We start from the raw sequence: 13,559 nt of genomic DNA, 5'->3' as shown, positions 1-13,559 counted from the left end.
ACTTGACTCGAGTCATGAGTTTTTGTTGTTTGAATTGAAAAAAAAAAACATTTTTAAGGGGAGAAAAGTAGTAGGGTTATTAAAACAGCAATGTATTTTTAGGTACAGTCAGCGGAGGTCACCTCAAAAAAATATATGCTATGCATATAAAACACCAAAATAAACACACGTCTGCTGTATCAAAATAAGTATTTCCGAAATGTTTGCGATCCATTGATTTATTTAAAAAATATAAAATAAAAATCACACCCTTCCATAGCCACAAAGTAGCGCTGTTTTCATTCGCGAGAAGTCCCGTCTCAAGCTCTTTTGTTCTTGTCGCACCTGCACGATGGGGAAAGAAAAGAGAAAAGTTCATCGTTAAAAACGTCAACAGTCACGGGGATCGTTTTGTCGTCTGGAACTGAAATCATCAAAATCTCATAGATGCGTGTTTCATCTCGTAATATATAGTATTCACCATTTCATTAAATGTGTTAATATACATTTGTTATAGGGACACCTTTATTGCGTCTTGATTGTACCAATCGGCATGTTGAACCAGAAGGCAACAAACAGTACATTCTTTACTTCCATCGGGAGTAATAACAATGGCAGAAACAGTGTAACAACCCTTTTAAGTATAAAACGTCAATCCAGGTGTTATTAATTCATTGGTACAAATTCCCAAAATAGCATTGGTAAAATCTTCTCAAATTCCCAAAGAACTCGAAAGGTGGTAGCAAGCATTTTGTCGATTTAGATAAGAATCCCTCGAGTAAGTGATCAACATGCTGTGCTAGGGCTGGGTGATCGATCCTTAGAGCGAGTAATAACAGATTATAAATCAGAATTTTAAAAAAGAGTGGGGGTAATAAAACTGTTATGTATTCTTTTTTTTTTTTAACAGAGGTCCCAAAACTTTGGTACACGGGCCAGATACGACTTGCCTCCATATTAGGTCCGCCCCCCTGAACAATACTAGAAAGCTTTCTTTTTTTCTTTTTTTTAGACTGAAAAATAACTCAAAATCTGGGTGCATTTTTGGTTGCAACGGAATTCGAACCAATCGTTATTTGATTTTTGGGGGTTTTGTTAATAAATGATCCTGGTGCCTCATCAGGAGAGGGAAAGGTTATGTGGCCTTCACAGGAAAAGGTTTGAGGACCCCTGATTTAAACAACTTTCCTGCCCGGGTAACTTCCCTTTCCCCGCCTCACCAGATTAATATGCTGGTGGAGGCTGTTCGAGGTGGTCAAACATTGTTCTTTAAAGGAGACTGTGTAATATTTGACCACTAGATGTCGCTGTATAGTGTAGTGCAACCGAAAACAAGTAAGAATACAAACTACAGATACACTAAGTGACCAGAAAGGACCCTTTTCTTTTCCCTTTACCCCCCAGTCTTACTCAAGGTTTGATTGGACCTTTGATAGCAAGATGAATACATAATATTTTCTTTGCCTAAGAGTACTGAAAATAATGCATGTTTATATGATATTTCAGGTATTTTGCTTATCATTCAAATTAATAGTATTTTAATTTATAAAACTTAAAAAAACTGACTAGGAGGTGCTAAATAATACCCAATGGCATTTTTATAAGTTGCACATTTAAAAAGTATTTAAGTTGAAACAGGTTTTTGAAAGCAAAAAGCGGGACACTTTGGTTTTAGGTCATATCACCCAGCTCTGCAAGCTGTTTATTCACCCCACAATTAATGACAAGATCGTATTAAATAAAAATCATACACTAAAAGACAAACTCTTTCTCCCGCTTAGGCACCGAAGTCACATCGACACCACCAGTTTTACAATTTTTTCAACATCCCATTTCTGATAAAAAATATTTCATAAGAAAATAGCAATTGCTTTATCAATGCATTCATGTATCAATGTCCTCATTGGGGTTGCAGTGGGACACAACCCAATTCATCTGAGTGAGAACACCAAAGACTGGTTGCCAGTCAATCTTAGAATACACACTGACATACAAAAAAAAAAATCTAATATCATGAGACCTCTGGACAAGGGCAAAGTTTTGGCATTGGTCTTCCCCACCAATATTGAGCAATCATTGTTTTATCCCCACTAATATTATGTGATCAATTCTAAAAATTAAGCTATGTCCCCCACCTATATGATATGATCACTTGAAAAACTGCACCATGTCCCCACCATTGCCAAGACCAAATCTACACCCTTGCCTCTGCACAATTTAGAACTGATGAGCGAGTAACCCTCTCCAAGCAGCAGCTGATCTATACCGCTAGAAGCTGCCAACATCTCTCCTCCATCGCCGATTAAGGCGACATCTGCCCAACATGAAGCCATCCGCACAACCCAACGGTATGGCTCGCGTACAAATCCGATGAAAAAGAAAGCGTCTTAAATCTGCAGGTGAGTTTTCCTCCGTCCATCCCACTACTGTAAACAAACAATCCTTGGTATGTGCTTTGTGCATAAAAGTCAAGGGAAATCAGTGTTGTATAAGGCTTCTCCAGGTAAGGCCCCTCGTCCGCATTTCATGCAATCAGTTAGTGTGTTAGGTGGGAGGTCAGACGCAGACAGGAAAGAAGAGGCTGTGATCAAAAGTGTTCACGTTTCCCCCACACACTTCGTTTATGGTGGCTCTGATAATCTGAGTTAAATTGTGTGAGTTTGTGGCGTAGACCCAAAAGTAGTAGATAATATCTGTTCCATAGTTGCAACCTTAGCAAATGAGAAGCTATCATCTATGCTAGTTTTTCTTACCCTATTGTTAGCCAGGGCACGTTTTCACAACCCAAGAAAATATTTTTGAAAAATTGAAAAAAAAGTCAACATTTCAAATGTTATTTTAAAGTGTCTTCAGTCTGCACCATTTTTTAAATCACGGTTTTGATCGTCATTTTGGTACTTATTCTTTTACCGGTTTGACTTCATGTACACTTGTTTTTCCACTAGAAAAATTTACTTAAAATGACCATTATTGAGTGCTGGTGGAACATATACGACACACTAGCGCCACATTAGTTGAGAAATACTGCTCTGTACAATAGGGTCCCAATGATGGTGCCCGAGTAAACCCAAGGACTTTATAAATTATAATCACTTATTAGAAGTCATCCCCCATTTTCTGTTGAAGTGCTCAGTCCCAAAGCCATGCGGGATATAAAATATTTCTTTGGTGCCACAATGTGGAAGTTATGAATCCCTTAGGGGAGGTGTTCATTACTTGCAGAAGTTGGCTCAGTCTGGTATGATATTAGTGGTCAGGGAATGCGTGAATAATCCTGAACACAGCCTGCAGAGAAGAGGGTTGAAGAGGTGGTTGAAAGGTCACATGACCACCACTGACTTTGTGGGAAAGGCCTCCTCCACCTTGGCGCTGCCCTCAGTCCGCGACGTGGAAGAAGAAGGATTAAGGCTGCCTGATGATTTTGGTTGGCTGTACATGTAAACGGCACTGATGACCAGTCCGGCGCCGGCGGCAAACAGCGGGTCCACGCGGAATGCAAACAGGTAGATGGACGTGATGGTGGAGATGATGATGGAGAAGGAGGTGGCGAAGCCTTTCAGGATGTTGTCAGCGTACTTGACCACCACGGCGACCAAGAGGCCGCCAAAGGCCTGGTTGAAAATGACGCACCATACCATGGACGTGTAGCCCGAGAAAAAGCCGCGGCGTGCCACGGCAGCGCCGTCGTTCCAGCACAGCGCTAAAGTGCCGAGCGCCGTGCCGAAAATACCCAGCTGCACATTGCGCAACCACACGGATGCCGAACTGCCCTTTAAGATCTTCTCGAAGTAGACGCCGGCGAATCCTGATGAAAGGCAGCTGACGACTACCGCCGCCAGCCCTACTGCGTAGTTCTGATCGGCAATTTCTGCCTCCTTGTTGCCCCCCAGTTGCACCTGTCGACCAATGAGAGAACATGTCTGGTGAAGAGGGATGCTTTCACCCACCAGAACAGTGGTCACCGACAGCCGGGCCACGAACGGGGACCAGGCCGCGGGTCATTTGTCACATTAGTTATTTGTAACGCAAGGTTTTATGTTATTATATTACTGTATTTGGGCAATGATAGATCAGAGGTGGCATTAACTCAGGTGGTAGAGCGCTCGTCTTGGGATCAAGAGGTTGTAGGTTCGATTCCCGGCTCCTCCGTTTTATATGTCGAAATGTCCTTGGGCAAGACACTGAATGCCCCCAATAATGCCCCCTAATGCCCCCAATAAGCAGGTTGACTCCCTATTGGTGTGTGAGGCACATTGTAAAGCACTTTGGGGAGGTCTTCATTGACTTGAAAAGCGCTAAATAAATGCAGACCATTTACCATCAGTCGACAAATACCGCTGACATTTTTAGCAGTGGATGCAACGGGAATCAAGCCCAGATTGCAGTGGTGAGAGCGCCGAATCCTAACCACTAGACCACCAGGAATGTAGATGACATAGGAAAAGGCATCCGATTTTATCCCATCATCACACTATTTTAATCAAAGTGCCATGTTGTACAACGTTGTGATGGAAAATATGGGAAATAGTTTAGCCAAAACAACAATGTACAATGTGGTAATCATTGGAGTAAATACGATATTCTAATTGGCAATACCGTAGTGCAGTTTGTGTGCAAAACAATCATGCATTTATATTTTTGATATTAAACGCAAAACAAACCAAGACTCAAAAACAAGAAGGTAATTTCTATTAAGATGTATCTATTGGGCAACTGGTGCACAACATGTTCACATCAAAATGCTTAGTTTGTTTTTCAAATGGCTCAATAAAGATAGTATTCAGATTGCTAATTTGGCAAAAAAGGTGATGTCAGGCATCCAATAGTCACTCCTTTTCCTGTAAAGTTTGCAACTGTTATTTGAATGTGATGTTTCACGATTGGACAAAAACGTCACATGTGAGGAGAATTTTCGTACATTAAGCTATTGATGTGCTCTACAAAAAAGGGTTAATTGATGAACATCCTTATACAAAATTGTGTACCAATGAGTTATTTATCGACTCTGAATAGTAAGATGTGGTAACTTTTTGCAGGGTAAGTGGAATGGCAAAGATAACGTTGTTCTATCTTTGTGGGTGAAAACCAGGTACACAGTCAGATACCAAGGGATGAGGGTGTCCTACCTGAACAATCGCGACGCCAACGAAGAGCATCAGTAATGAAAACCACTGCACTTTGGACAAAGTCTTTTTAAGCATCAGCACACTAAAGAGCGCCGTGGTCAGGATCTTCAATTGGTATGTCACCTGAGAATCAACAACTAGAGTCAGATTCACAGTCAGAAGTTCTCCACACCCAAAACTGACAACTTCCACCTATATTAGAATACCAATAACTATTTATCAGAATACACTTTTATTGTTGTATTTTCAAAAACATGTTTTTTATCGTAAGAAATATGGTAAAAAAAAAAAAACGTATCAAACGATGGGGAAAAAATATATAACACGAATTATAGGGATCAAATATACTTTCATTTCAAGGTAACCTATTTTCAGGGTGGAAAAAGCAGTCATTCCACATCACTAGCGTTAATGCAGATGAGATTATTTACATCTGTACTTCAAATGTGTTGTGCGATGCAATCAAACATTGTTTGACGGAATTTGCTGGAAGTCACATTTTTTTGAAGCGGAACATGACGGCCTATCGTCTTTTTCCCAAGTTGGAAGAGTTGTTTACCGGTGCAAAGGACACAGAGGATGAATATTTCATTGGATTTAGTGATTTAGAGTGGAAATGATAGTTTGGTATGCATGTTCTTCTATCTGAATAACTCTTAAGTTCAAATACATCAGTAACGATGTAAACTATTGTCTAAGATATGCACGTATGTGTAATTTTTTTTTTCAAAAGCTGACCATGCGCCTTATATATGGCTCAATATTAAATCGCAAGGTCTCGCAACTTACGCAACAGCCACCGACTCGATTTTCCCCCAAACGTGGAGTAGTCCGCGGTGTATGCTGGGATTTATATACCGGCGTTTCATTGGCTAACCAATGTGTCAATCATCATTTGAATTGATCGCTATTGGCTTAAGTTATTCGGAGCCTCGGATAGGCTAGAGGGCCGAAACAAAGCCTGCAATTGGCCGAAAAAGATGTGTCAATCGTCCGTTAAATCGATCGCTAATGGCTGAAGTTATTCGGAGCCTCGGATAGGCTAGAGGGCCAAAACAAACCCTGCAATTGGCCGAAAAAGATGTGTCAATCATCAGTTAAATCGATCGCTATTGGCTGAAGTTATTCAGAGCCTCGGATAGGCTAGAGGGCCAAAACAAACCCTGCAATTGGCCGAAAAAGATGACTGAATAGCAAGCTTGCAAAACTACGCCATAAAGAAACATGTTTCATTAGTCTGTATTTGTAAATATTTTACTCTCCTGGATTTACTACACTCACGGTTGTAAGAAGACCATGGTTGCGTATCATTATTGAACGTGAGAACTTAGGTGAGCTGTGCGGCTTTATATTTTCCCGGTATCTTGTTTTAGAACGATCTTGATGTTGCTGTGATGAGTTGAGTGAATTAAACTCAATTCCAAGTGTTTATTGTCATATGCACAGTAATGTTGCGAGCGAAAAAGAAAATAGAAACAAAGGAATCGTTGGCATTTCTTGAATCCTAAGACTTTAACCTTCCGAATGATATTTGAAATGATGCATTTGAGTGACATCGTACGGACACCGCATCCGCACGTGTCTACAACACATATTTGCTTCTTTGCAAGCTTTGGGAATTTTAAGGGGGTAATCAGTTTGACTGAATCATCTGACTGTTTTGTCGACGTTCCCATTGTAGCGCCTTATAATCCGGTGCGCCTTATCTATGGAAGATATAGGACCAAAAACTAATTTTGGGGGGTGCGCCCTATAACCCGGTGCGCCCCATAGTGTGGAAAATACGGTAAATGCATAACCATATTGTTAAGGACTATTGCGGCTTCATGTTGGTTCACTCGACAAAAATGATTTATTTTCATAAACTATGCCGAATAGTGGCAAATTTTATTTGCACAACTCTGGTTGTGCATTTGCTAATTGTTAAAAAAAAAAAAAAAAAAAAAAAAAAAAAAAAAAGTTTTTTTTTTGTTTTTTAATTATACTTGCAGCAAAGCTCAGCTTCTATGTAAATATCAGGGAATATATACAAATTATATACCTTTCAGTTATTGTAGAAAGAAAGCATTCTGCACATACTGTATGTCTGAAGGTTTTAAAAAACAAATGCCTATTTTATGAACCATACAAGAATGTTTTAAATGAGAAGAAAAAAAAAAACATTTCAAACGTACTGAGCAATATTCAATGACTCTGTACATCAAAATAAATAGCTGTGAAAAGCTGAAAAGGGGGGTTATGCCTTAGACTTTGTTAAACATGAAGATAATGGCTGAACTTGTGATGCAAGTAATGACCTGGTAGGTGGCGGCGGGCAGGTTAGAGACAGCGATGTACTGGAGGTTGTTCTGCAGCGTGTAGATAAGAGACGGTACAGCCAGCTTTAGCGTGTCCCTGAATTGAAAGAAAATAGTGTCCACCAGGAGAGATACCGTCTCCTTAACGTTGACTGAGAGGGGACAGTCAGACACACACACATACACACACAGGACGTGTTCAGTTTTATGACATTGTGAAATTTGCAGTTTCTAACTTAAATTACTAAACAAAGATTTTGCTCTGTCTATCTGCAAATTTAGTTGTAGCGTATTTGAGTTGTCAATGAATTATATGAAAAAATCCCATGTCCACGGCGGCAACCCCTCCCTGTCCTTTGTTTGACAAATGCGAGATAACAAACCTTACGTTTACGCCCAGTGCCACATCAGACCATTCGATCATTTTAAATCAGAGCTATTATAGGATTCAATGTTTTTACATTGTTTCAGCATTTTAATTTATATTGCAAAACAGAATGCTGACCCAACGTTGAATGTTTTAAAGAGTTTGGTAACAGTAAACTTTAGAAAGCGGTGATGTTATTGGTGAAAGCAGGGGTGTCAAACTCATTTTCACCGAGGGCCATATTAGGGTAATGGCTAAATCGTATCAACGTGTTCAAATTTTCAGAGGCTCAAAAATTGCACATAAGACATTTTAATGCCAGTTAAGGCCTTGTTTTTAGAATAACGAATTCAATGCCTTTTAGGGTTTTAAGAATCCACAGAAACCCTGTTTAGTTATTCAGTTTTTCAGGGTGCCAGGAACTAAATAAATAGTTTCAGTTGTTTCTTTTGGGGAAAATTAACTCAAGATTTGTGCAATTGTAGATAAAAGCATAATCTGGGAAAAATTAATCTTGTAAAGTTTAGGTATCACTGTATAATAAAATATTCTTGGACATTTTCATTTATTTCTGAATTCCACTCATTGACATTGATATGGAAATACTGGCGTCTAGTGGGGCTGAGCGGATATTGTCATCAACAGGAATTGTGGGAAATGTAGTTTGGGGCCAAAGCACACTTTTGACCCGTTTATTTATAGAGGCTCAGACATTAAAGGCTCTCACAGGGCACATAAAATAATGTGGCGGGCCATGAGTTTGACACATGTGGGCTAAGGGCACAAAAAAAAAAACTTACATCTCTTCTGTAGCAGGATGATGATAAGGCACGCAAGCACTTTGAGGACCTCGGCCATGACCACCGCCGACGTGGCCAGGAATTTCTCGCCCGGCAACGTGCGCACGTATTGGATGCTCAATATAAGCGACGCATTCTGGACCACCAGTACAGCCAGACTGATATACTTTAACTTGTGTTTCACAGACACTGAAAAACATAACACAAACATGTATTGTTTTTCAATTTCATGTTCACACAAGACAGCCATTGTTACTCATAAAGTACTTTTCAAGTAAAACAATCAGCCAATAACACACAACATTTATTTATTGAAGCATGTGCAAATACAAAGGTTCCATCAGTACAAAGATCCATTAAGAAAAATATTATTTTTTTTGCATCATTATCCTATTTTAGGACAGTAATGCTACTGAAATACTTCTGTTCTGTAGACCATTGTTCCTCACATATGTGTAACTTGTACCCTGGAGTGAAGGCCCGCCAGATTTTAAAGTGTTAAGATACATTTTACAAGAAGGATCCCGCCCAGTGTTTACCATCAATTTTGTGAGACCCTGGTGCCTGGACAGTCAACAGGGGTCTGCCCCCCACACTGCCGAACCATCTGTTTTGAACTTATCAAAAAACGTATAAAATATGGGGAAAATGTTCAAGTTGACACGTATGTTATTGTAAAGCGCAACCTATCAGTGATAGAGATTCCTTTTTTTTTTTTTAAAGAACCGGGTCTTTCAACTCAGATCCCAAATGGCTCTTCAGATTTTTTGTTGCTTTAAGTCAAGTTCTGTTTTTTAATTTTACTGATAAATCAACAATAATAACAGTGAACTTTTAATTCCAACTTTTTATCCTAAGCAACTTTAAATTTAAGCGACACAGACTCGGTGAAAAAGAAACAACTCAAGAAAAAAATATTGGAATTAATATCTCTTCGGTGCTATGAAAAAAACATTTTGAGTACAGGAACTTTTGACTATTTACAATTCAACTTCAGAACACAGAAGCTCTGAAAAAAACGCAAAAATATACATTAAAAAGTATATAACAAAAACAAAAATATAATTGGTGTCTACTGCATATTAGCATTTAGGAACACAAAGTTCTAAGGGACTGATACAGATTCTTCTGTCAGGGATAAACCATGCACAATGTTTTGGAGCCATTGATATAATAAAAATGAGTCCAAATAAGGATCATTTTCCTCCTTTGACCAATCTTTTTTTTAATCCTTTTGTCCTACAATTGCAATACCTCTTAAACCGTTCTTGTGCTCAATTGTGTCGCTGTGTTTTAGTTAGTTTAAAAAAAAATCCATGTGGTGTCAATGGGCTTTGAGGTGAGCAGGATTTCTGTACCTGTACTAACTTTGTCTGAAAAAAATAAAATAAACCTAAATGTTTATTTGCAGAGTTAATTGCCTACATGGCCGAATAACAGTATAATGTATAACATGAATACTAACCGCACTTCATATTTTTTAATGAAAGTCATTTATTAGAAATCAAAAATGTGAAGAAAACGTTTTTAGTCCCCTTGTTCGGCCAAATTCTGGCATCCGATCTGCTCCTTTTAATTCATTTTTTTAAGTGATAATTCAGAAAACAGTCATTTTCCGCTGTGAGGTAAAGACAAAGATTGCATTTTCTACACTACAGGCTGGTGTACCCTTTATCACAATGCCTGCAGCGTCTTTTATTTATTTTCAATGGGAAATGTGCAATTAGGTCCTTGCGAACATCCAATGGAGGGTGTCCGCATGACTTTTTGAATCCTGCACATAGCTTCTTGGATGGCCATCACACTCCTATCACCAGAGGATAGCCGACCTATCTTTTTTCACCAAATCAGAACAGAATGAATTAATATACATCTAAAAAATACATAAAGATACAAGTCGAAAATATGACGAACCAACAAATATTGAAAAATAGTACATACGAAATTACATTAGCATCACCCTCATTTCTCATTCCCACCTCAAAGTCACTGTCATTATCTTGGATGGCAGAAATCACATCCTGCACACTAAATTGGTGACCTCTCTATGCAAGTGACATTCTGAAACGGAAGCCGTAAAAAATAAACGAACATATTAATGTACCAATTCTACTGTATTTGCGCACCCCACATTTCAAAGGTTCCATACATCTTTCAAACCCAAACTATTCAAATCGCATATCAAATGCATTCTGCTCATCTGGCCTTTCTACACTCTACTTCGCACATTTTGATTACCATAAAAGCTCAACGATGGCATAATAAGCTAAAAATAATATTTGATGAATGTATTTCATGGAAACTAAATATGTACATGCTCTATACATTGTAATAAAATCAAAAAAATATCTAAGGCTTTTCACTTACCTGAATATTTTCAGATTCAGATTCAGATCTACTTTATTGTCATTCTAGTACACGTGTATACAGAACGAAATGTCGATACATCTGACCCACACAGTTTCCTTGAATGTACAGATATAAATAAAATGTTGTATTGAGTTGTAGTATTGAGTGCTAATGATATACTAAATAATTATGGCTATGTATAATATTTTACAGTAGCGCAAATAGTGCAAGAGGAGTAGCTAACCAGATGTGCAAAATGTGCAGTCAGGTAAACAAGTCAGGTAAACAGAACAATAACACTGTAACAATAGCGCTGTAAGTACAATAGTGCAGAGAAACAGATGTGCAAGGAGTGGCTAGCTATAAAGAACTGCCAGTAGTGCAAAAAGTCAAACAAAACCCACAGATGTACAGATTAGCAGCAGTTTAGATTTACTATGTGTTTGAGTGACCATTTAACAGTCTAATGGCCAGGGGGACAAGACTATTGTGGAATCTGGTGGTCCTGCACCGCACACTGCAGTACCTCTTCCCAGAGGCTAGCAGAGTGAACAGTCCATGATGGGGGTGAGAGGGGTCCCTGATAATGTTCTTAGCTTGGGAATATGACAAATCTAGTCCAATTAGTCAAAAGCAAGTGAAGTTTCAGACGTTTTGCACGAATTGTGACTTCAAGGCCAGAGGGCTTGACTTATACAGTAAACGCAACCACTGTCCAATGACAATCTGGGCAGGTACAACAGGGTCCATTTAAAAATTTAAATGTGGTCTTAAATGTGGTAACTGTTATGTTGCCATGTGGCAACACTGGGCCTTACAGGGTTTTTAAGTGTGCCTTAGCTGGAAGGCTGGGGTGTCTTCTCGGAGATCCGCGGCTAAGTTATGATTCTGATGCCATTTGGGGATTTTTCAGATTGCCTTAAATAGCGCGTCCGTCACCTTTATTTTAAGTAAAATATCATTGGGATGTGTTTCCTCAATGTTCTCTGGTGCGTTAATGATAGTCAACAAATACAGCTACAAAGGGTGCTTCACGAGTTTGGCAACATCCACTGGACATATTTCAAACTGCAATACGTTGTTTGACACTAATTATTCTCTTGTGCTTCTCTCAGTATTGTCTCACAGGGCACATCTGGGCACACATTTTATTGAGTTTGACACTTGGGATGTAGAGTGAGCCGGACCTAATAGACACCGCCCATGTTTACTCGAATTCACTTACGTGTCACGACCATATGTGGGGTAAAACTTGCACTACTTGCTCCACGACAGAATTCCATAGATTTCACGTTCGATAAATTTATTTAAAAATGGGTTAAAATACAATTGGGGTGGCCACTTGAAGTCGTTCGTTTTTGGTTCCTAATCCTGAAACTAAAAAAACGCTTAAGATACCACGACTTCTAAAAGAACACCAGTTTATTTTCACAATCTTTGCTTACTTTCAGCATGTCCTCCCTTCATCGTCCTGTCCTCGACCACCTGGTTGCGTTTTCTATCAGCCATGTAAACGTCTACGCCCCGCCTGGCAGCGGCTGGCGACGCCAAGAGAAACGGAGCCCGGGTCCAAACGCAGGTGACGGGTGAAAGGAAAGGTAGATCCGAGAGAAGTCGTCTGACAAGGGGGCAGGAGCTGAAACAGCGCCGGGGAGGTCACCTGGTTGGCTGGCTGGGGCTTGCCAGCCAGGCAGGTAGCCGTCAGGCAGTCCACCGAGGAGCTGTAACCTTCGGACGGAAGAAAAGTCCTTGTTAGATGGTTGAGGGTGAGACGTGTTACTTTCTTCGTGTTTAAACCCCAAACTATTGAGATAAAAGAGTTTTATAGAGCCCTGTACGACTTAACTGATCTCATTAACAAACACATCCTTGTTTGTCGCATCGATGATTTCTATTGGCTGTTGAGCAGGAAATGAACGCTGGGTTACAGGGGTGGCTGTTGAGTGGGGGATCTTGTGAAGACAGAGAACACGCATGCGCAAAAGGTCGGCCATCTTGGATCGGTAACGACAGCCACAGATATCGATAGACCACCGTGTCTGTGACTACGGCTACCGCACTAGAACAAACAGCTCAGTGCGCAATTAGGCGCACTTGCAAGAAAAAAAAAAAATCCAAATTCCATTTACCCCTTTTCGTGTTTGTTTGTTTGTGACGGAAATAAACTGCGTGCACTATGTTGAAGTAAAAAGGCAGAATTCAAGTCTTTTTCTACAAGCCGAGGGACCGAAAAAGATTAATTTTTGTACACTTCTATTTTATAGCTTATGAATAACCTATATTTCATGTTGACAATATCTGTGTATCGTTTGTTATTGCAATATCTGTTGCAGCCTGGTCATCCTGGAAGGGGGAATACCTCATGTGCGGTCCCTTCTCAAGGTTGATGTGTTTTCCTTTGCCCTCATATAGGTTTTAGATCAGGGGATGGTGTAATAATAGTCTGTAGCTTGCAATAATCTCTGGTCAGTGCAGCCCTTTGAAACTCCTTGTGAATAAGGGCCGTATAAATAAACATGACTTAACATCTCAAATGAGCACAACGTATGTGCAAGCAAAAAGATCAGCCAGGGCCTTTGGGCAGCCGCTGAGAAGGAAGTGGGCCCGCTGAAGGTTAGCTGGACGGTATACCATAAGTCAA

The 13,559-nt window shown here is 39.7% G+C and overlaps 1 protein-coding gene across 2 annotated transcripts; it reads right to left on the bottom strand.

Moving 5' to 3' along the window:
- Positions 1-200: 200 nt before the first annotated feature.
- Positions 201-12,892, bottom strand: slc35a2 (solute carrier family 35 member 2). 2 transcript variants are annotated; one of them, XM_088331014.1, is made up of 7 exons: positions 12,765-12,892; positions 12,364-12,646; positions 8,570-8,758; positions 7,403-7,554; positions 5,106-5,228; positions 3,319-3,875; positions 201-324 (listed from the first exon to the last, which is right to left on the bottom strand). In XM_088331014.1, the coding sequence occupies exons 2-7, from the start codon at positions 12,425-12,427 to the stop codon at positions 300-302; spliced, it is 1,110 nt and encodes a 369-aa protein (XP_088187140.1). In that variant the 5' UTR covers positions 12,428-12,646; positions 12,765-12,892; the 3' UTR covers positions 201-299. The 2 variants fall into 2 exon arrangements, with proteins under 2 accessions (XP_088187140.1, XP_088187139.1); XM_088331013.1 differs by lacking the exon at positions 12,765-12,892 and having other exon boundaries at positions 12,364-12,758.
- Between the last annotated feature and the right edge of the window lie 667 nt (positions 12,893-13,559).

Source organism: Urocampus carinirostris, chromosome 3, assembly GCF_059441175.1.
Source record: "Urocampus carinirostris isolate Australia breed hairy pipefish chromosome 3, RoL_Ucar_1.0, whole genome shotgun sequence".
Lineage (NCBI taxonomy): Eukaryota > Metazoa > Chordata > Actinopteri > Syngnathiformes > Syngnathidae > Urocampus > Urocampus carinirostris.
The sequence above is the reverse complement of the archived record's forward strand: the minus strand, read 5'-3'. Positions and strand labels throughout refer to the sequence as shown.